The 23709-nt window shown below is 48.9% G+C and overlaps 1 protein-coding gene across 4 annotated transcripts in view; it reads right to left on the minus strand.

The window, feature by feature from the left end:
* The window catches only part of LOC122563844 (collagen alpha-1(XXVI) chain-like), a 325474-nt gene that overhangs the window by 81272 nt on the left and 220493 nt on the right, over positions 1-23709 (minus strand). For all 4 annotated transcript variants that reach the window (XM_087977065.1, XM_087977067.1, XM_087977066.1 and 1 more), the window contains exon 6: positions 5653-5697. In XM_087977065.1, the coding sequence (XP_087833191.1) occupies positions 5653-5697 (45 nt within the window). The remainder of the gene's footprint in view (positions 1-5652; positions 5698-23709) is intronic.

The raw sequence follows: 23709 nt of genomic DNA on the forward strand, positions 1-23709 counted from the left end.
ATTGGAGGCAGTCCAGAGAAGGTTCATTAGTCTGATATCAGGCATGGAAGGAGAGATTGAGTTGTTTGGGACTGTACTCATTGGAGTTTAGAAGAAATGAGAGGAGACTTTATTGAAACATGCAAGATTCTTAGGGGACTTGACAAGGTGGGTGTGCAGAGATTGGTTCCCCTAATAGGAGAGTCTCTATAGTATAATCTCAGAATAAGTGTTGCACGTTAAAGACAGAGATGAGGAGGAATTTCTTCTCTCAGTGCGTAATGAATTGGTGGAATTTTTTCAGATGTTTTAGCCAGTGAAGTGAATAGTTGTGGCCTCAACACTGACTCTTGTGGAATTGCACTAGTCACCGGCTGCCAGACTGAAAAAGACCCCTTTATCCCCCACTGTCTGCCATTTGTCAGTCAGCTATCCATGCCAGTATCCTACTCTAGCACCATGAGCTCTTATTTTATTTAGTAACATCCTAATCATCACCTTGTTAAAGGCCCTCTGGAAATCCTAGTAGATCACATCCACTGGCTCTCCTTTGTCTAAATTATTCATTACCCGCTCAAAGAATTCTAACAGGTTTGTCAGGTATGACCTCCCTTTGACGAAGCAATGCTGACTGGGCCCTATTTTACCATGCACTTCCATTTGTTTTGCAATCTCATCCTTAACAATGAGCTCTGAAATCTTATCAAATACTGTGGTCAGGCTAACCAGCTGAAAGTTTCCTATCTTTTGCCTCCCTTTTTAAACAGGGATGTTACATTAGCCACTATCCGGTTCGTTGGGACTCTCCCCAGCTCTAGTGATTCCGGCAAGTTCACCAACAATGTCTTTTGCTATCTCCTTCAGTAAGGGGGGTGGGGGGGGGGGGTTGGCATTGTTGGTCAAGGACAGAATTACGGTGGCTGAAAGGACATTTGAGGACTTGTCTACTGAGGTAGTATGGGGCTGAGGTTAGAAACAGGAAAGGAGCGGTCACCCTGTTAGGAGTTTTCTATAGGCCTCCATAGTTCCAGAGATGTAGAAGAAAGGATAGCAAAATGATTCTTGATAGGAGCGAGAGGGACAGGGTAGTTGTTACACGGGACTTTAACTTTCCAAATATTGACTGGAAATACTATAGTTCAAGTAGTTTAGATGGGTCAGTTTCTGTCCAATATCTCCAGCAGTGTTTTCTGACACAGTATGTAGAAAGGCCAACAAGGGGGAAGGCCACATTGGATTTGGTACTGGGTAATGAACCCAGCCAGGTATTAGATTTGGAGGTAAGTGAGCACTTTGGTGATAGTGACCACAATTCATTTATGTTTACTTCAGCGATGGAAAGGGATAGATATATACTGCAGGGCAAGAGTTATAGCTGAGGGAAAGGCAATTATGATGTGACTGGGCAAGATTTAGGATGCATAGGATGGGGAAAGAAATTTCAGGGGATGGGCACAATTGAAATGTGGAACTGATGCAAGGAACAGCTACTGCATGTCCTTGATACATATGTACCTGTCAGGTAGGGAGGAAGTGGTAGAGTGAAGGAGCTGTGGTTTACTAAAGACATTGAAGCTCTTGTCAAGAGGAAGAAGAAGACTTATGTTAGAATGAGGCGTGAAAGCTCAGTTAGGGCACTTAAGAGTTACAAGTTAGCCAGGAAAGACCTAAAGACAAAGCTAAGAAGAGCCGGGGGGGACATGAGAAGTTGTTGGCGGTTAGGATCAAGGAAAACCCTTCGATAGGCATATCAGGAATAAAAGAATGACTAGAGTAAGATTAGGGTCAAGCAAGATAGTAGTGGGAAGCTGTGTTAGGAATCAGAAGAGATAAAGAAAGCACTAAATAAGTATTTTTTATCAGTATTCACACTAGAAAAAGACAATGTTGTTGAGGAGAATACTGAGATACAAGCTATTAGAGTAGATGGGATTGAGGCTCACAAGGAAGAGTTGTTAGCAATTCTGGAAAATGAAAATAGATAAGTCCCCTGGGTTGGATGGAATTTATTCTCAGATTCTCTGGGAAATCAGGGAGGATATTGCAGAGCCTTTGGCTTTGATCTTTATGTCGTCATTGTCTGCAGGAATAGTGCCAGAAGACTGGAGGACAGCATATGTTGTTCCCTTGTTCAAGAAGGGGAGTAGAGACAACCCTGGTAATTATAGACCAGTGAACCTTATTTCAGTTGTGGGTAAAGTGCTGGAAAAGGCTAAAAGAGAAAGGATTTATAATCATCTAGAAAGAAGTAAGTTGATTAGGGATAGTCAACACAGTTTTGTGAAGGGCAGTTCGTGCCTCACAAATCTTATTGAGTTCTTTGAGAAGGTGACCAAACAGGTGGATGGGAGTAAAGCGGTTGACATGGTGTATATGGATTTCAGTAAGGCATTTGATAAGATTCCCCCATGGTAGGCTATTGCACAAAATACGGAGGCAAGGGATTGAGCTGTTTGGACCAGAAATTGGCTAGCTGAAAGAAGACAGAGGGTGGTGGTTGATGGGAAATGTTTATCCTGAATTTCAGCTCCTAGTGGTGTACCAATCTGTTTTGGGGCCACTACTGTTTGTCATTTTTATAAAGACCTGGATGAGGGCGTAGAAGAATGGGTTAGCAAATTTGTGGATGACACTATAGTCGGTGGAGTTGTGGATAGTGATGAAGAATGTTATGGGTTACAGAGAGATATAGATAAGCTGCAGAGCTGGGCTGAGAGGTGGCAAATGGAGTTTAATTTGGAAAAGTGTGAGGTGATTCACTTTGGAAGGAGCAACAGGAATACAGAGTACTGGGCTAATAGTAAAATTCTTGGCAGTGTCAGTGAACAGAGAGATCTCAAACTCCATTTACATAGATCCCTGAAAGTTGCAATCTAGATTGATAGGTTTGCTAAGAAGGCATTTGTTGTGTTAGTTTTTATTAGTAGAGGGACTGAGTTTCAGAGCCACGAGGTCATGTTGCAGCTGTACAAAACCTTGGTGAGGGCCACACTTGGAATATTTCTTATAGTTCTGGTCACTGCATTATAGGAAGAGTGTGGAAGCTTTGGAAAGGGTTCAGAGGAGATTTACTAGGATGTTGCGTGATATGGAGGAAAGGTCATACAAGGAAAAGCTGAAGGATTTGAGGCTGTTTTCGTTAGAGAGTAGAAGGTTGAGAGCTGACTTAATTGAGACAAATAAGATAATCAGAGGGTTAGAAAGGGTGGACAGTGAGACCCTTTATCCTTGGATGGTGATGGCTAGCACGAGGGGGCATCGCTTTAAATTGAGGGGTGATAGATATAGGACTGATGTCGGAGATAGTTTCTTTAATTAGAGAGTAGTAGGGGTGTGGAACTGCCTACCTGCAACAGTAGTAGACGCACCGATGTTAAGGGCATTTAAGTGGTAGACATACATATGAATGGAAATGGAATAGTGTAGGATAGATGGGCTTCAGATTGGTTTCACACGTTGTTAGAACATCGAAGGTCGGAGGGCCTATACCATGTTAAGTTCTATGTAAATTAGAGCAGGACTTGTACACTTAATGGTAAAGTCCTAGGGAGTGTTGCTGAACAAAGAGGCCTTGGAGTGCAGGTTCATAGCTCCTTGAAAATGGACTCGCAGGTAGATAGGATAGTGAAGAAGGTGTTTGGTATGATTTCCTTTATTGGTCAGAGTATTGAGTACAGGAGTTGGGAGGTCATGTTGCGGCTGTACAGGACATTGGCTAGGCCACTGTTGGAATATTGCGTGCAGTTCTGGTCTCCTTCCTTTGGAATGATGTTGTGAAACTTGAAAAGATTCAGAAAAGATTTACAAGGATGATGCCAGGGTTGGAGAATATGAGATATAGGAAGAGGCTGAATAGGCTGTGGCTGTTTTCCCTGGAGCATCGGAGGCTGGGGTGGTGACCTTATAGAGGTTTATAAAGACATGAGGGGCATGGATAGGATAAACAGACAAAATCTTTTCCCTGGGGTCGGCCAGTCCAGAACTAGAGGGCATATGTTTAGGGTGAGAGGGGAAAGATATAAAAGAGACCTAAGGGGCAATGTTTTCACACAGAGGGTGGTACGTGTATGGAATGAGCTGCCAGAGGAAGTGGTGGAGGCTGGTACAATTGCAGCATTTAAAAGGCATCTGGACGAGTATATGAATAGGAAGGATTTAAAGGAATACAGTCCAAGTGCTGGCAAATGGGACTAGATTCAGTTCGGATATTTGGTCGGCACAGATGAGTTTTTCCGAAGGGTCTGTTTCCATGCTGTCCTTCTCTATGACTTTATAATTCTGGAGTGTAGTCCATCTGGTCCAGGTTATTTATCTATCTCTAGATTTTTCAGCATCTATAGCACAACTTTCACTTCTGCGCCCCCCCCCCAAAATGACTCTCTTGATGTTTTGATATGGCACTGGCGTCTTGCACTGTAAAAATGGATGCAGAAGGAAATTAACATTGATAAGTGTGAGGTGATGCACTTTGGAGGAAATAACAAGAGAAGGGAATACTCAGTGAATGGCAAGACACTGGGAAGCTCAGAGGAACAGAGGGATTTTGGGATACTTGTCTACAGGTTAATTGGATAGTTAAGAAGGTACATGGAATGCTAGCTTTTATCATTCGTGAGATAGATTATAAGAGCAGGGAAATCAAGTTGGAGCTATACAAAACGTAGTTAACCAACAACTACAGTACTGTGTGCAGTTTTGGTCACCACATAAGGAAGGATATGACTGCACTGGAGGGGGATCAGAGGGGATTCACCAGGATATTGCCTGGGATACAGCATTACAGGCATGAAGAGAATCTAGATAGACTTGGGTTGTTTTCTTTGGAGCAAATAGGATGAGGTGGGATCTAATAGAGTTACAGGTAGACAACCCTTTATCTGAAATCCCGAAATCCGAAAAGCTCCAAAGTCAAAAGGCTTTTTTGTAAAGTTTTTTTCTCATTAACAAGGTTATTTGGCATGCAAACAGTTAACCCAAGTCGACCCCACTCAATGTGTATCACTCAGATGCAACACGTGGGGGCATGGCCCAGCATTGGCAGGCCTCAATTCCGCGTCAAGGCCTGTTTTACTCACTGAGTCTGCTCCGCCTGTAAGTTTTTTAAAAAAATTTCACCATCAAACTGTCACTTATTCTGAAATTCGAAAAAGTCTAAATTCCATAAACCAGCTGGTCCCCAGCATTTCAGATAAAGATAACACCTGTATAAGATTGAGAGGAGCAAGAACTGCTCCCTTAGGCAAATGGCCAATAACATGAGGCCATAATTTTCAAGTTAAAGTCAGGAGTTTTAGAAAGGATTTGAGGAAAAAGGTTTTCACCCAGAGGTGGAGGGGATCTGTAATCCACGTCCTGGGAGGGTAATTGAGGTGGGCAACCTCACAACATTTAAAAAGTACTAGACTGAAACCTTGAAATGTTATAACATTTAAGGCTATGCTCCGAGTGTGGGAAAGTGGGGCTAGCCTTGGTAGTAGTGGCAGTACAGTCTCAATATGTCCAGTTTGTTCTATTCTTGTTTCTGGATCAAACAAGCCACTCCAATTGTCCCGTCAGGTTTCTTGTAAGAGTGTACCGGAATGGGGGTGACTTCAGCCAAATAAATCAAAGGATGAGATTCAAGCTCCCATTATTGGGAATGCCTAACAATGGGACCCATGTCAGAATGCTCACCAGGTGGTCCTCGCTCTCCTGGCTCTCCTTTTTGTCCAGGTGCTCCTGTTGAACAAAGATATCAGAGAGTTCAATAAGATGGATTGCTCCTGATCTGGTGAATGGTTGGGCTTAAGGAGTGTAGTGGAACAGAGGGATTTTGGAGTTCAAGTTCACAATTTTCTGAAAGTGGAGTCACAGGTAGAAGGGTAGTGAAGAATGCTTTTGGCACACAGTCTTAATCAGTCAGGGCATTGAGTATAGAAACTGGGAAGTTATGTTGCAGTTGTACAAGTCATTGATGAGGCCGCAGTTGGAGTGAGGATCTAAAATCTGGATTTGTCAGGAGCAACCATCTAATGCAAGTTTTTTCTAACTACAAAATAGCTTCTTAATGCAAGTAGCATAAAATAACTCAACAAAATGGCTGGTAAGAGCAATGGCATCTAACTCTGCTGAAAACTACATTCCTGAACTAATTGAAAGAGATTAGCAAACAATGTCCTGTTCATAATATGAATTAACAAAGTAAGATATGACATTATTAAAGTATCCTAAATTGACCTTGGAAACCAGGTGACCCCGAGATAAAAAAGTGCAAAACAAGTCAGTTCCCAGGAAATATCATTGGCTTAATTTTATGTCTATTTTTGTCATATCATTTCATTTTATTGGATTAATTTTGCAATTAAGGCTGTTCTGTTTGTTAAGAGGAGAAAGTGAGGGCTGCAGATGCTGGAGATCAGAGCTGAAAATGTGTTGCTGGAAAAGCGCAGCAGGTCAGGCAGCATCCAAGGAGCAGGAGAATCGACGTTTCGGGCATGAGCCCTTCTTCAGGAATGCTTCTGCCCGAAACGTGGATTCTCCTGTTCCCTGGATGCTGCCTGACCTGCTGCGCTTTTCCAGCAACACATTTTCAGCTGTTTGTTAAGAGACCTATAAAAGTTGTTTGTGTTTTAAGATTGTGTGTCGCTTTTCCAAAGTACACAGAAGTACTTAACCCCTGCATTCTGAATAATCTATGTCCAGCGTCATAAAAGATTGTTAAATCTTGCTGAAATCAGACCGAGCTGCTCGTGTTTATTTGACTGATTGCAGAACAGAGAAGCCCCTCCCGGGGGGTCTAGATCTTCAGGACTATTGTGTTCAGTTTTGGTCATCTTGCTACAGGAAGGATGTTATTAAACTGGAAAGAGTACAGAAGACGGGGGTGAGGTATGGATTAGGCCAATGTGAGACATAGAGAAGCACAGAGTGTGCTGAAAACTTTTAAAATGTAACATTTGGCTGTGAACAAATAGCTGAGCTGAGTTGATATGTTACACAACAAATTTGAATTTGGCTAATCAATTTAAATTATGCCCCAAGATACAAAAAACCCAATCGAATTTGAAATTTACTGTTTTGACAACATCAAACCAATGAGACGATCCGATGTTTTGGGGTATAAAAATCAGGTGGTTTGAACAGTTAGCCAGAGTGTCAAACAGTACCAACAGACTGCCCACAGAGATCCTCTCTGAAAGGTACCTGTCCATATGAAATCTGTGAAGCAGAAGACCGAAGAAAAGAAGACTGGAAGATACAGAGGAGAATCGACACAGCTGGCTGATTTTCAAATTTGATTTTTTGTAAATCTTATTGGGTCAGTGTATTGTTGTCGAGTGGGAGGTAGGTAAATTGTTCAGACAAAGGAGGATTACAGTGTAGATAGTTGTTCTAATGTTCTTTTCTTTGGGAGTTAATGAATAAATTGTTAAATTTTTTCTTTAAATAGTGGAAATTAGGGTAGTTCTTTGTCACTCGGAGTTTTACAGATGACGAGGTGAGGTGAGCTTTTCTGTGTGCCTGGCTAAATTAGCAGAAAGGGTAACCCCGTATCACTTTCACTGCATTTACAGGCCACCATAGTCTGCGATCACAGAGCGTGTGGCCAGCCCTAACCATGCTGCAGACGTCAACAGATAGATCAATACCCTGAGTGACAGGTGCTATATAGAGGCATCCGACACCTCTTTGAAAAAGGCTCAGAGGAGAGACTTGGCATTCCACAGCAAATTAACTTCTTCTTGAGGAGCAGTCACTGTTGTAATGCAGAAAATGTGACAGTTAATTCATACAGAGCAAGATTCCACAAATAATACTGCGGTAAGGAACTGATCACCTGTTTTCAGGATGTTCATTCAGATATTAGAGAATCCGTACTGTGCAGAAAGGAGCCATTTGGCCCTTCAATTCTGCACCAGCCCTCTGAACAACATCCCACCTGATCCCCATAACCCCACATTTCCCATGGCTAACCCATCTGGCATGCACATCCCTGGATATTACACGGCAATTTAGCATGGTCAATCCACCATAACCTGCACATCTTTGGACTGTGGGAGGAAACCAGAGCACCTGGAGGAAACCCATGCAGACAGAGGGAGAACATGCAGGTTGCACACAGACAGACTCCCCAGGTGGAATCAAACATGGAGTCCAGGCACCAGAAGGGAAATAGTATTAGAAATAATTGCCAAGAAATCAAATGCAATCATTTCTACTCTTCTTTAAAACAGCGCCATAGAGATCCAAATCAAAACTTCCCTACAGTCTGGAAGTGAACCATTCAGGTCATCCAGACCACACAACTCTCCAAAAGGTATCCCATCCAGATCCACCCATTTCCCATGGATTGCTCATCTTTGGACTGTGAATGGAAACACCTTCCTGACACAGGGAGAGTTGTGCAAACTCCATACAGTGCCAGGGATCTGAGCAATGGAATCAAACCCAGGTCCCTGGCGCTGCGAGGCAGCAGTGCTAATCACGAATGCCACCATCCTGCTGTCATATGCACCTGAAAGAGCAGACATGGCTTTTGTTTAATATGTCATGCAACAGACAGCACCATTGCAATTCACAGTCACTCACCCCCGATTCCAATTCACAATCAGTCACCCCATACCGAATCCATTCCAGTTCACAATTGCTCGCCCCCAATTCCGGTTCACAGTCACTCACCCCCGATTCTAGTTCACAGTCACTCACGCCCGATTCTAGTTCACAGTCACTCACGCCCGATTCTAGTTCACAGTCACTCACCCCCGATTCCAGTTCACAGTCACTCACCCCCGATTCCAGTTCACAATCAGTCACCCCCTCCCGAATCCATTCCAGTTCACAATCGCTCGCCCCCGATTCTAGTTCACAGGCACTCACCCCGATTCCAGTTCACAATCACTCACCCCCCGATTCCAGTTCACAATTAGTCACACCCTCCCGAATCCATTCCAGTTCACAATCGTTCGCCCCCAATTCTAGTTCACAGTCACTCACCCCCGATTCCAATTCACAATCAGTCACCCCCGATTCCAATTCACAATCAGTCACCCCCGATTCTAGTTCACAGTCACTCACACCCGATTCCAATTCACAGTCACTCACCCCGATTCTAGTTCACAGTCACTCACCCCCAATTCCGGTTCACAGTCACTCACACAAGATTCCAGTTCACAGTCACTCACCCCAATTCTGGTTCACAGTCACTCACCCCCGATCCAATTCACAGTCACTCACCCCCGATTCTAGTTCACAGTCACTCACCCCCGATTCCAATTCACAGTCACTCACCCTGATTCCAGTTCACAGTCACTCACCCCCGATTCTAGTTCACAGTCACTCACCCCGATTCCAGTTCACAGTCACTCACCACCGATTCTAGTTCACTGTCACTCATCCCCAATTCCGGTTCACAGTCACTCACCCCGATTCTAGTTCACAGTCACTCACCCCGATTCCAGTTCACAGTCACTCACCCCGATTCCAGTTCACAGTCACTCACCCCGATTCCAGTTCACAGTAACTCACCCTGATTCCAGTTCACAGTCACTCACCCCGATTCTAGTTCACAGTCATTCACCCCGATTCTGGTTCACAGTCACTCACCCCGATTCCGGTTCACAGTCACTCACCCCGATTCTAGTTCACAGTCACTCACCCCGATTCCAGTTCACAGTCACTCACCCCGATTCCGGTTCGCAGTCACTCACCCCCGATTCCAGTTCACAGTCACTCTACCCCGATTCCAGCTCACAGTCACTCTCCCCCGATTCCAGTTCACAGTCACTCACCCCCGATTCCAGTTCACAGTCGCACACCTCGAATTCCACTTCACAGTCACACCGATTCCAGTTCACAGTCACTCACCCCGATTCCAGTTCACAGTAACTCACCCCGATTCCAGTTCACAGTCGCACACACCCAATTCCAATTCAGTCACTTTCCCCCGATTCTAGTTCACAGTCACTCACCCCCCGATTGCAGTTCACAGTCACTCACCCCGATTCCAGTTCACAGTCACTCACCCCCGATTCCAGTTCACAGTCACTCACCCCCGATTCCAGTTCACAGTAACTCACCCATATCCAGTTCACAGTCACTCACCCCAATTCCGGTTCAGTCACTCACCCCGATTCCAGTTCACAGTCACTCACCCCCGATTCTAGTTCACAGTCACTCACCCCGACTCCAATTCACAGTCACTCACCCCGGTTCCAGTTCACAGTCACTCACCCCCGGTTCCAGTTCACAGTGACTCACCCCCGATTCTAGTTCACAGTCACTTACCCCGGTTCCAGTTCACAGTCACTCACCCCCGATTCTAGTTCACAGTCACTCTCCACCGATTCCAGTTCACAGTCACTCACCCCCAATTCCAATTCACAGTCACTCTCTACCGATTCTAGTTCACAGTCGCTCACCCCCGAATCCAGTTCACAATCACTCACCCCGATTCCAGTTCACAGTCGCTCACCCCCGATTCCAGTTCACAATCACTCACCCCGAATCCGGTTCACAGTCACTCACCCCCGATTCTAGTCCACAGTCACTCACCCCCAATTCCAGTTCACAGTCACTCTCCACCGATTCTAGTTCACAGTCACTCACCCCCGATTCTAGTTCACAGTCACTCACCCCGATTCCAGTTCACAGTCACTCACCCCATTTCCAGTTCACAGTCACTCACCCCGATTCCAATTCACAGTCACTCACCCCGATTCGAGTTCACAGTCACTCACCCCGATTCCGGTTCGCAGTCACTCACTCCCGATTACAGTTCACTGTCACTCATCCCCAATTCCGGTTCACAGTCACTCACACCGATTCCAGTTCACAATCACTCACTCCCGATTCTAGTTCACAGTCACTCACCCCGATTCCAGTTCACAGTCACTCACCCCCAATTCCAGTTCACAGTCACTCTCCACCGATTCTATTTCACAGTCGCTCAACCCCGATTCCAGTTCACAATCACTCACCCCGATTCTAGTTCACAGTCACTCACCCCCGATTCTAGTTCACAGTCACTCACCCCCGATTCCAGTTCACAGTCACTCACCCCCGATTCTAGTTCACAATCACTCACCCCGATTCCAGTTCACAGTCACTCACCCCGATTCCAGTTCACAGTCACTCACCCCGATTCCAGTTCACAGTCACTCACCCCAATTCTGGTTCACAGTCACTCACCCCGGTTTCAGTTCACAGTCACTCACCCCCGGTTCCAGTTCACAGTGACTCACCCCCGATTTTAGATCACAGTCACTAACCCCGGTTCCAGTTCACACTCACTCACCCGCGATTCTAGTTCACAGTAACTCACCCCCGATTCTGGTTCACAGTCACTCACACCGATTCCAGTTCACAGTCACTCACCCCCGATTCCAGTTCACAGTCACTCACCCCAATTCTGGTTCACAGTCACTCACACCGATTCCAGTTCACAGTCACTCACCCCGATTCCAGTTCACAGTCACTCACCCCCGATTCCAGTTCACAGTCACTCACCCCAATTCTGGTTCACAGTCACTCACACCGATTCCAGTTCACAGTCACTCACCCCCGATTCCAATTCACAGTCACTCACCCCGATTCTAGTTCACAGTAACTCACCCCCGATTCCAGTTCACAGTCACTCACCCCCGATTCTAGTTCACAGTCACTCACCCCGATTCCAGTTCACAGTCACTCACCCCGATTCCAGTTCACAGTCACTCACCCCCGATTCCAGTTCACAATCAGTCACCCCCTCCCGAATCCATTCCAGTTCACAATCGCTCGCCCCCAATTCTAGTTCACAGGCACTCACCCCGATTCCAGTTCACAATCACTCACCCCCCAATTCCAGTTCACAATTAGTCACACCCTCCCGAATCCATTCCAGTTCACAATCGTTCGCCCCCAATTCTAGTTCACAGTCACTCACCCCCGATTCCAATTCACAATCAGTCACCCCCGATTCCAATTCACAATCAGTCACCCCCGATTCTAGTTCACAGTCACTCACACCCGATTCCAATTCACAGTCACTCACCCCGATTCTAGTTCACAGTCACTCACCCCCAATTCCGGTTCACAGTCACTCACACAAGATTCCAGTTCACAGTCACTCACCCCAATTCTGGTTCACAGTCACTCACCCCCGATCCAATTCACAGTCACTCACCCCCGATTCCAGTTCACAGTCACTCACCCCCGATTCCAATTCACAGTCACTCACCCTGATTCCAGTTCACAGTCACTCACCCCGATTCTAGTTCACAGTCACTCACCCCGATTCCAGTTCACAGTCACTCACCACCGATTCTAGTTCACTGTCACTCATCCCCAATTCCGGTTCACAGTCACTCACCCCGATTCTAGTTCACAGTCACTCACCCCGATTCCAGTTCACAGTCACTCACCCCGATTCCAGTTCACAGTCACTCACCCCGATTCCAGTTCACAGTAACTCACCCTGATTCCAGTTCACAGTCACTCACCCCGATTCTAGTTCACAGTCATTCACCCCGATTCTGGTTCACAGTCACTCACCCCGATTCCGGTTCACAGTCACTCACCCCGATTCTAGTTCACAGTCACTCACCCCGATTCCAGTTCACAGTCACTCACCCCGATTCCAGTTCACAGTCACTCACCCCGATTCCGGTTCGCAGTCACTCACCCCCGATTCCAGTTCACAGTCACTCTCCCCCGATTCCAGCTCACAGTCACTCTCCCCCGATTCCAGTTCACAGTCACTCACCCCCGATTCCAGTTCACAGTCGCACACCTCGAATTCCACTTCACAGTCACACCGATTCCAGTTCACAGTCACTCACCCCGATTCCAGTTCACAGTAACTCACCCCGATTCCAGTTCACAGTCGCACACACCCAATTCCAATTCAGTCACTTTCCCCCGATTCTAGTTCACAGTCACTCACCCCCCGATTGCAGTTCACAGTCACTCACCCCGATTCCAGTTCACAGTCACTCACCCCCGATTCCAGTTCACAGTCACTCACCCCCGATTCCAGTTCACAGTAACTCACCCATATCCAGTTCACAGTCACTCACCCCAATTCCGGTTCAGTCACTCACCCCGATTCCAGTTCACAGTCACTCACCCCCGATTCTAGTTCACAGTCACTCACCCCGACTCCAATTCACAGTCACTCACCCCGGTTCCAGTTCACAGTCACTCACCCCCGGTTCCAGTTCACAGTGACTCACCCCCGATTCTAGTTCACAGTCACTTACCCCGGTTCCAGTTCACAGTCACTCACCCCCGATTCTAGTTCACAGTCACTCTCCACCGATTCCAGTTCACAGTCACTCACCCCCAATTCCAATTCACAGTCACTCTCTACCGATTCTAGTTCACAGTCGCTCACCCCCGATTCCAGTTCACAATCACTCACCCCGATTCCAGTTCACAGTCGCTCACCCCCGATTCCAGTTCACAATCACTCACCCCGAATCCGGTTCACAGTCACTCACCCCCGATTCTAGTCCACAGTCACTCACCCCCAATTCCAGTTCACAGTCACTCTCCACCGATTCTAGTTCACAGTCACTCACCCCCGATTCTAGTTCACAGTCACTCACCCCGATTCCAGTTCACAGTCACTCACCCCGATTCCAGTTCACAGTCACTCACCCCGAATCCAGTTCACAGTCACTCACCCCGATTCGAGTTCACAGTCACTCACCCCGATTCCGGTTCGCAGTCACTCACCCCCGATTACAGTTCACTGTCACTCATCCCCAATTCCGGTTCACAGTCACTCACACCGATTCCAGTTCACAATCACTCACTCCCGATTCTAGTTCACAGTCACTCACCCCGATTCCAGTTCACAGTCACTCACCCCCAATTCCAGTTCACAGTCACTCTCCACCGATTCTATTTCACAGTCGCTCAACCCCGATTCCAGTTCACAATCACTCACCCCGATTCTAGTTCACAGTCACTCACCCCCGATTCTAGTTCACAGTCACTCACCCCCGATTCCAGTTCACAGTCACTCACCCCCGATTCTAGTTCACAATCACTCACCCCGATTCCAGTTCACAGTCACTCACCCCGATTCCAGTTCACAGTCACTCACCCCAATTCTGGTTCACAGTCACTCACCCCGGTTTCAGTTCACAGTCACTCACCCCCGGTTCCAGTTCACAGTGACTCACCCCCGATTCTAGATCACAGTCACTAACCCCGGTTCCAGTTCACACTCACTCACCCGCGATTCTAGTTCACAGTAACTCACCCCGATTCTAGTTCACAGTCACTCACCCCCGATTCTAGTTCACAGTCACTCACCCCCGATTCCAGTTCACAGTCACTCACCCCCGATTCTGGTTCACAGTCACTCACACCGATTCCAGTTCACAGTCACTCACACCCGATTCCAGTTCACAGTCACTCACCCCAATTCTGGTTCACAGTCACTCACACCGATTCCAGTTCACAGTCACTCACCCCGATTCCAGTTCACAGTCACTCACCCCCGATTCCAGTTCACAGTCACTCACCCCAATTCTGGTTCACAGTCACTCACACCGATTCCAGTTCACAGTCACTCACCCCCGATTCCAATTCACAGTCACTCACCCCGATTCTAGTTCACAGTAACTCACCCCCGATTCCAGTTCACAGTCACTCACCCCCGATTCTAGTTCACAGTCTCTCACCCCGATTCCAGTTCACAGTCACTCAGCCCCGATTCCAGTTCACAGTCACTCACCCCAATTCTGGTTCACAGTCACTCACACCGATTCCAGTTCACAGTCACTCACCCCCGATTCCAATTCACAGTCACTCACCCCGATTCCGGTTCACAGTAACTCACCCCGATTCCGGTTCACAGTCACTCACCCCAATTCCGGTTCACAGTCACTCACCCCCGATTCTAGTTCACAGTCAATCACCCCCGATTCCAGTTCACAGTCACTCACCACCAATTCTACTTCACAGTCACTCACCCCGATTCCAGTTCACTGTCACTCATCCCCAATTCCGGTTCACAGTCACTCACACTGATTCCAGTTCACAATCACTCACCCCGATTCTAGTTCACAGTCACTCACCCCGATTCCAGTTCACAGTCACTCACCCCGATTCCAGTTCACAGTCACTCACCCCGATTCCAGTTCACATTAACTCACCCTGATTCCAGTTCACAGTCACTCGCCCCGATTCTAATTCACAGTCATTCACCCCGATTCTGGTTCACAGTCACTCACCCCGATTCTGGTTCACAGTCACTCACCCCGATTCCGGTTCACAGTCACTCACCCCGATTCTGGTTCACAGTCACTCACCCCGATTCTGGTTCACAGTCACTCACCCCGATTCTGGTTCACAGTCACTCACCCCGATTCTGGTTCACAGTCACTCACCCCGATTCTGGTTCACAGTCACTCACCCCCGATTCTAGTTCACAGTAACTCACCCCGATTCCAGTTCACAATAACTCACCCCGATTCCAGTTCACAGTCACTCACCCCGATTCCAATTCACAGTCACTCACCCCGATTCCAGTTCACAGTCACTCAACCCGATTCCAATTCACAGTCACTCACCCCAATTCGAGTTCACAATCACTCAGCCCCGATTCCGGTTCGCAGTCACTCACCCCCGATTCCAGCTCACAGTCACTCTCCCCCGATTCCAGCTCACAGTCACTCTCCCCCGATTCCAGTTCACAGTCACTCACCCCCGATTCCAGTTCACAGTCGCACACCTCGAATTCCACTTCACAGTAACACCGATTCCAGTTCACAGTCACTCACCCCGATTCCAGTTCACAGTAACTCACCCCGATTCCAGTTCACAGTCGCACACCTCCAATTCCAGTTCACAGTCGCTCACACCCAATTCCAATTCAGTCACTTTCCCCCGATTCTAGTTCACATGCACTAACCCCCCGATTGCAGTTCACAGTCACTCACCCCAATTCTAGTTCACAGTCACTAACCCCCCGATTCCAGTTCACAGTCGCTCACCCCTGATTCCAGTTCACGGTCACTCACCCTGATTCCAGTGCACAGTCACTCATTCGGATTCCGGTTCACAGTCACTCACCCCTGATTCCGGTTCACAGTCCTTCACCCCCGATTCCAGTTCACAGTCACTCACCCCCAAATCCAGTTCACAGTAACTCACCCGTATCCAGTTCACAGTCACTCACCCCAATTCCGGTTCACAGTCACTCACCCCCGATTCCAGTTCACAGTCACTCCCCCCGATTCTAGTTCACAGTCGTTCATACCAGATTCCAGTTCAGAGTCACTCACCCCGGTTCCAGTTCACAGTCACTCACCCCCGATTCTAGTTCACAGTCACTCACCCCCGATTCTAGTTCACAGTCACTCACCCCGGTTCCAGTTCACAGTCACTCACCCCGATTCTAGTTCACAGTCACTCTCCACCGATTCCAGTTCACAGTCACTCACCCCCGATTCTAGTTCACAGTCACTCACCCCGATTCCAGTTCACAATCACTCACCCCGATTCCAGTTCACAATCACTCACCCCGATTCAAGTTCACAGTCACTCACCCCCGATTCTAGTTCACAGTCACTCACCCCCGATTCCAGTTCACAGTCACTCACCCCCGATTCTAGTTCACAGTCACTCACCCCGATTCCAGTTCACAGTCACTCTCCACCGAATCTAGTTCACAGTCGCTCAGCCCCGATTCCAGTTCACAGTCACTCACCCCAATTCTGGTTCACAGTCACTCACCCCGGTTTCAGTTCACAGTCACTCACACACGGTTCCAGTTCACAGTGACTCACCTCCGATTCTAGTTCACAGTCACTCACCCCGGTTCCAGTTCACAGTCACTCACCCGCGATTCTAGTTCACAGTCACTCTCCACCGATTCCGGTTCACAGTCACTCACCCCCGATTCCAGTTCACAGTCACTCACCCCGATTCCAGTTCACAGTCACTCACACCCGATTCCAGTTCACAGTCACTCACCCCGATTCCAGTTCACAGACACTCACACCCGATTCCAGTTCACAGTCACTCACCCCGATTCCAGTTCACAATCACTCAGCCCCGATTCCAGTTCACAGTCACTCACCCCCGATTCCAGTTCACAGTAACTCACCCATATCCAGTTCACAGTCACTCACCCCAATTCCGGTTCACAGTCACTCACCCCGATTCCAGTTCACAGTCACTCACCCCCGATTCCGGTTCACAGTCACTCACCCCGATTCCGGTTCACAGTCACTCACCCCCGGTTCCAGTTCACAGTCACTCACACCCGATTCTAGTTCACAGTCACTCTCCACCGATTCCAGTTCACAGTCACTCACCCCCAATTCCAATTCACAGTCACTCTCCACCGATTCTAGTTCACAGTCGCTCACCCCCGATTCCAGTTCACAATCACTCACCCCGATTCTAGTTCACAGTCGCTCACCCCCGATTCCAGTTCACAATCACTCACCCCGAATCCGGTTCACAGTCACTCACCCCCGATTCTAGTTCACAGTCACTCATCCCGATTCCAGTTCACAGTCACTCTCCACCGATTCTAGTTCACAGTCACTCACCCCGATTCCAGTTCACAGTCACTCACCCCTGATTCCAGTTCACAATCACTCACCCCGATTCTAGTTCACAGTCACTCACACCGATTCTAGTTCACAATCACTCACCCCCGATTCTCGTTCACAATCACTCACCCCGAGGCCAGTTCACAATCACTCACCCCGATTCCAGTTCACAGTCACTCACCCCCGATTCTAGTTCACAGTCACTCACCCCCGATTCTAGTTCACAGTCACTCACACCCGATTCCAGTTCACAGTCACTCACCCCCGATTCCAGTTCACAGTCACTCACCCCCGATTCCAGTTCACAGTCGCTCACCCCCGATTCCAGTTCACAATCACTCACCCCGATTCTAGTTCCCAGTCACTCACCCCCGATTCTAGTTCACAGTCACTCACCCCCGATTCTAGTTCACAGTCACTCACCCCGATTCCAGTTCACAGTCACTCACCCCGATTCCAGTTCACAGTCACTCACCCCGATTCTAGTTCACAGTCACTCACCCCCGATTCCAGTTCACAGTCACTCACCCCGATTCCAGTTCACAGTCACTCACCCCAATTCCAGTTCACGGTCACTCACCCCGATTCCAGTTCACAGTCACTCACCCCGATTCTAGTTCACAGTCACTCACCCCGATTCCAATTCACAGTCACTCACCCCGATTCTAGTTCACAGTAACTCACCCCGATTCCGGTTCACAGTCACTCACCCCAATTCCGGTTCACAGTCACTCACCTCCGATTCCAGTTCACAATCACTCACACCCGATTCCAGTTCACAGTCACTCACCCCGATTCCAGTTCACAGTCACTCACCCCCAATTCCAGTTCACTGTCACTCATCCCCAATTCCGGTTCACAGTCACTCACCCAGATTCAAGTTCGCAATCACTCACCCCGATTCTAGTTCACAGTCACTCACCCCGATTCCAGTTCACAGTCACTCACCCCCAATTCCAGTTCACAGTCACTCTCCACCGATTCTAGTTCACAGTCGCTCACACCCGATTCCAGTTCACAATCACTCACCCCGATTCTAGTTCACAGTCACTCACCCCCGATTCTAGTTCACAGTCACTCACCCCCGATTCCAGTTCACAGTCACTCACCCCCGATTCTAGTTCACAGTCACTCACCCTGATTCCAGTTCACAGTCATTCACCCCGATTCCAGTTCACAGTCACTCACCCCGATTCCGGTTCGCAGTCACTCACCCCCGATTCCAGTTCACAGTCACTCTCCCCCGATTCCAGCTCACAGTCACTCTCCCCCAATTCCAGTTCACAGTCACTCACCCCCGATTCCAGTTCACAGTCGCTCACCTCGAATTCCATTTCACAGTCACACCGATTCCAGTTCACAGTCACTCACCCCGATTCCAGTTCACAGTAACTCACCCCGATTCCAGTTCACAGTCGCACACCTCCAATTCCAGTTCAATGTCGCTCACACCCAATTCCAATTCAGTCACTTTCCCCCGATTCCAGTTCACAGTCACTAACCCCCCCGATTGCAGTTCACAGTCACTCACCCCGATTCCAGTTCACAGTCGCTCACCCCGATTCCAGTGCACAGTCACAGATTCGGATTCTGGTTCACAGTCATTCACCCCCGATTCTAGATCACAGTAACTCACCCCGATTCCAGTTCACAATAACTCACCCCGATTCCAGTTCACAGTCACTCACCCCGATTCCAATTCACAGTCACTCACCCCGATTCCAGTTCACAGTCACTCAACCCGATTCCAATTCACAGTCACTCACCCCAATTCGAGTTCACAATCACTCAGCCCCGATTCCGGTTCGCAGTCACTCACCCCCGATTCCAGCTCACAGTCACTCTCCCCCGATTCCAGCTCACAGTCACTCTCCCCCGATTCCAGTTCACAGTCACTCACCCCCGATTCCAGTTCACAGTCGCACACCTCGAATTCCACTTCACAGTAACACCGATTCCAGTTCACAGTCACTCACCCCGATTCCAGTTCACAGTAACTCACCCCGATTCCAGTTCACAGTCGCACACCTCCAATTCCAGTTCACAGTCGCTCACACCCAATTCCAATTCAGTCACTTTCCCCCGATTCTAGTTCACATGCACTAACCCCCCGATTGCAGTTCACAGTCACTCACCCCAATTCTAGTTCACAGTCACTAACCCCCCGATTCCAGTTCACAGTCGCTCACCCCTGATTCCAGTTCACGGTCACTCACCCTGATTCCAGTGCACAGTCACTCATTCGGATTCCGGTTCACAGTCACTCACCCCTGATTCCGGTTCACAGTCCTTCACCCCCGATTCCAGTTCACAGTCACTCACCCCCAAATCCAGTTCACAGTAACTCACCCGTATCCAGTTCACAGTCACTCACCCCAATTCCGGTTCACAGTCACTCACCCCCGATTCCAGTTCACAGTCACTCCCCCCGATTCTAGTTCACAGTCGTTCATACCAGATTCCAGTTCAGAGTCACTCACCCCGGTTCCAGTTCACAGTCACTCACCCCCGATTCTAGTTCACAGTCACTCACCCCCGATTCTAGTTCACAGTCACTCACCCCGGTTCCAGTTCACAGTCACTCACCCCGATTCTAGTTCACAGTCACTCTCCACCGATTCCAGTTCACAGTCACTCACCCCCGATTCTAGTTCACAGTCACTCACCCCGATTCCAGTTCACAATCACTCACCCCGATTCCAGTTCACAATCACTCACCCCGATTCAAGTTCACAGTCACTCACCCCCGATTCTAGTTCACAGTCACTCACCCCCGATTCCAGTTCACAGTCACTCACCCCCGATTCTAGTTCACAGTCACTCACCCCGATTCCAGTTCACAGTCACTCTCCACCGAATCTAGTTCACAGTCGCTCAGCCCCGATTCCAGTTCACAGTCACTCACCCCAATTCTGGTTCACAGTCACTCACCCCGGTTTCAGTTCACAGTCACTCACACACGGTTCCAGTTCACAGTGACTCACCCCCGATTCTAGTTCACAGTCACTCACCCCGGTTCCAGTTCACAGTCACTCACCCGCGATTCTAGTTCACAGTCACTCTCCACCGATTCCGGTTCACAGTCACTCACCCCCGATTCCAGTTCACAGTCACTCACCCCGATTCCAGTTCACAGTCACTCACACCCGATTCCAGTTCACAGTCACTCACCCCGATTCCAGTTCACAGTCACTCACACCCGATTCCAGTTCACAGTCACTCACCCCGATTCCAGTTCACAATCACTCAGCCCCGATTCCAGTTCACAGTCACTCACCCCCGATTCCAGTTCACAGTAACTCACCCATATCCAGTTCACAGTCACTCACCCCAATTCCGGTTCACAGTCACTCACCCCGATTCCAGTTCACAGTCACTCACCCCCGATTCCGGTTCACAGTCACTCACCCCGATTCCGGTTCACAGTCACTCACCCCCGGTTCCAGTTCACAGTCACTCACCCCCGATTCTAGTTCACAGTCACTCTCCACCGATTCCAGTTCACAGTCACTCACCCCCAATTCCAATTCACAGTCACTCTCCACCGATTCTAGTTCACAGTCGCTCACCCCCGATTCCAGTTCACAATCACTCACCCCGATTCTAGTTCACAGTCGCTCACCCCCGATTCCAGTTCACAATCACTCACCCCGAATCCGGTTCACAGTCACTCACCCACGATTCTAGTTCACAGTCACTCACCCCGATTCCAGTTCACAGTCACTCTCCACCGATTCTAGTTCACAGTCACTCACCCCGATTCCAGTTCACAGTCACTCACCCCTGATTCCAGTTCACAATCACTCACCCCGATTCTAGTTCACAGTCACTCACACCGATTCTAGTTCACAATCACTCACCCCGATGCCAGTTCACAATCACTCACCCCGATTCCAGTTCACAGTCACTCACCCCCTATTCTAGTTCACAGTCACTCACCCCCGATTCCAGTTCACAGTCACTCACCCCCGATTCTAGTTCACAGTCACTCACACCCGATTCCAGTTCACAGTCACTCACCCCCGATTCCAGTTCACAGTCACTCACCCCCGATTCCAGTTCACAGTCGCTCACCCCCGATTCCAGTTCACAATCACTCACCCCGATTCTAGTTCCCAGTCACTCACCCCCGATTCTAGTTCACAGTCACTCACCCCCGATTCTAGTTCACAGTCACTCACCCCGATTCCAGTTCACAGTCACTCACCCCGATTCCAGTTCACAGTCACTCACCCCGATTCTAGTTCACAGTCACTCACCCCCGATTCCAGTTCACAGTCACTCACCCCGATTCCAGTTCACAGTCACTCACCCCGATTCCAGTTCACAGTCACTCACCCCGATTCCGGTTCGCAGTCACTCACCCCCGATTCCAGTTCACAGTCACTCTCCCCCGATTCCAGCTCACAGTCACTCTCCCCCGATTCCAGTTCACAGTCACTCACCCCCGATTCCAGTTCACAGTCGCTCACCTCGAATTCCATTTCACAGTCACACCAATTCCAGTTCACAGTCACTCACCCCGATTCCAGGTCACAGTAACTCACCCCGATTCCAGTTCACAGTCGCACACCTCCAATTCCAGTTCAATGTCGCTCACACGCAATTCCAATTCAGTCACTTTCCCCCGATTCCAGTTCACAGTCACTAACCCCCCGATTGCAGTTCACAGTCACTCACCCCGATTCCAGTTCACAGTCGCTCACCCCGATTCCAGTGCACAGTCACAGATTCGGATTCTGGTTCACAGTCATTCACCCCCGATTCCAGTTCACAGTCACTCACCCCCGATTCCAGTTCACAGTAACTCACCCATATCCAGTTCACAGTCACTCAACCCAATTCCGGTTCACAGTCACTCACCCCGATTCCAGTTCACAGTAACTCACCCCCGATTCCAGTTCACAGTCACTCACCCCCGATTCTAGTTCACAGTCACTCACCCCGATTCCAGTTCACAGTCACTCACCCCGGTTCCAGTTCACAGTCACTCACCCCCGGTTCCAGTTCACAGTGACTCACCCCCGATTCTAGTTCACAGTCACTTACCCCGGTTCCAGTTCACAGTCACTCACCCCCGATTCTAGTTCACAGTCACTCTCCACCGATTCCAGTTCACAGTCACTCACCGCCAATTCCAATTCACAGTCACTCTCTACCGATTCTAGTTCACAGTCGCTCACCCCCGATTCCAGTTCACAATCACTCACCCCGTTACCGGTTCACAGTCACTCACCCCCGATTCTAGTTCACAGTCACTCACCCCCGATTCCAATTCACAGTCACTCACCCCGATTCTAGTTCACAGTAACTCACCCCGATTCCGGTTCACAGTCACTCACCCCAATTCCGGTTCACAGTCACTCACCCCCGATTCCAGTTCACAATCACTCACCCCGATTCCAGTTCACAGTCACTCACCACCGATTCTACTTCACAGTCACTCACCCCGATTCCAGTTCATTGTCACTCATCCCCAATTCCAGTTCACAATCACTCACCCCAATTCCAGTTCACAGTAACTCACCCCTATTCCGGTTCACAGTCACTCACCCCGATTCCGGTTCACAGTCACTCACACCGACTCCAGTACACAATCACTCACCCCTATTCTAGTTCACAGTCACTCTCCACCGATTCTATTTCACAGTCGCTCACCCCCGATTCCAGTTCACAATCACTCACCCCGATTCTAGTTCACAGTCACTCACCCCCGATTCTAGTTCACAGTCACTCACCCCCGATTCCAGTTCACAGTCACTTACCCCCAATTCCGGTTCACAGTCACTCACCCCGATTCCAGTTCACAGTAACTCACCCCCGATTCCAGTTCACAGTCACTCACCCTCGATTCTAGTTCACAGTCACTCACCCCGATTCCAGTTCACAGTCACTCACCCCGGTTCCAGTTCACAGTCACTCACCCCCGGTTCCAGTTCACAGTGACTCACCCCCGATTCTAGTTCACAGTCACTTACCCCGGTTCCAGTTCACAGTCACTCACCCCCGATTCTAGTTCACAGTCACTCTCCACCGATTCCAGTTCACAGTCACTCACCGCCAATTCCAATTCACTGTCACTCTCTACCGATTCTAGTTCACAGTCGCTCACCCCCGATTCCAGTTCACAATCACTCACCCCGTTACCGGTTCACAGTCACTCACCCCCGATTCTAGTTCACAGTCACTCACCCCC

Source organism: Chiloscyllium plagiosum, unplaced genomic scaffold (genome assembly GCF_037043375.1).
Source record: "Chiloscyllium plagiosum isolate Xiang-an unplaced genomic scaffold, Cpla_swu_hap1 HiC_scaffold_31, whole genome shotgun sequence".
In the NCBI taxonomy this organism is placed as follows: domain Eukaryota; kingdom Metazoa; phylum Chordata; class Chondrichthyes; order Orectolobiformes; family Hemiscylliidae; genus Chiloscyllium; species Chiloscyllium plagiosum.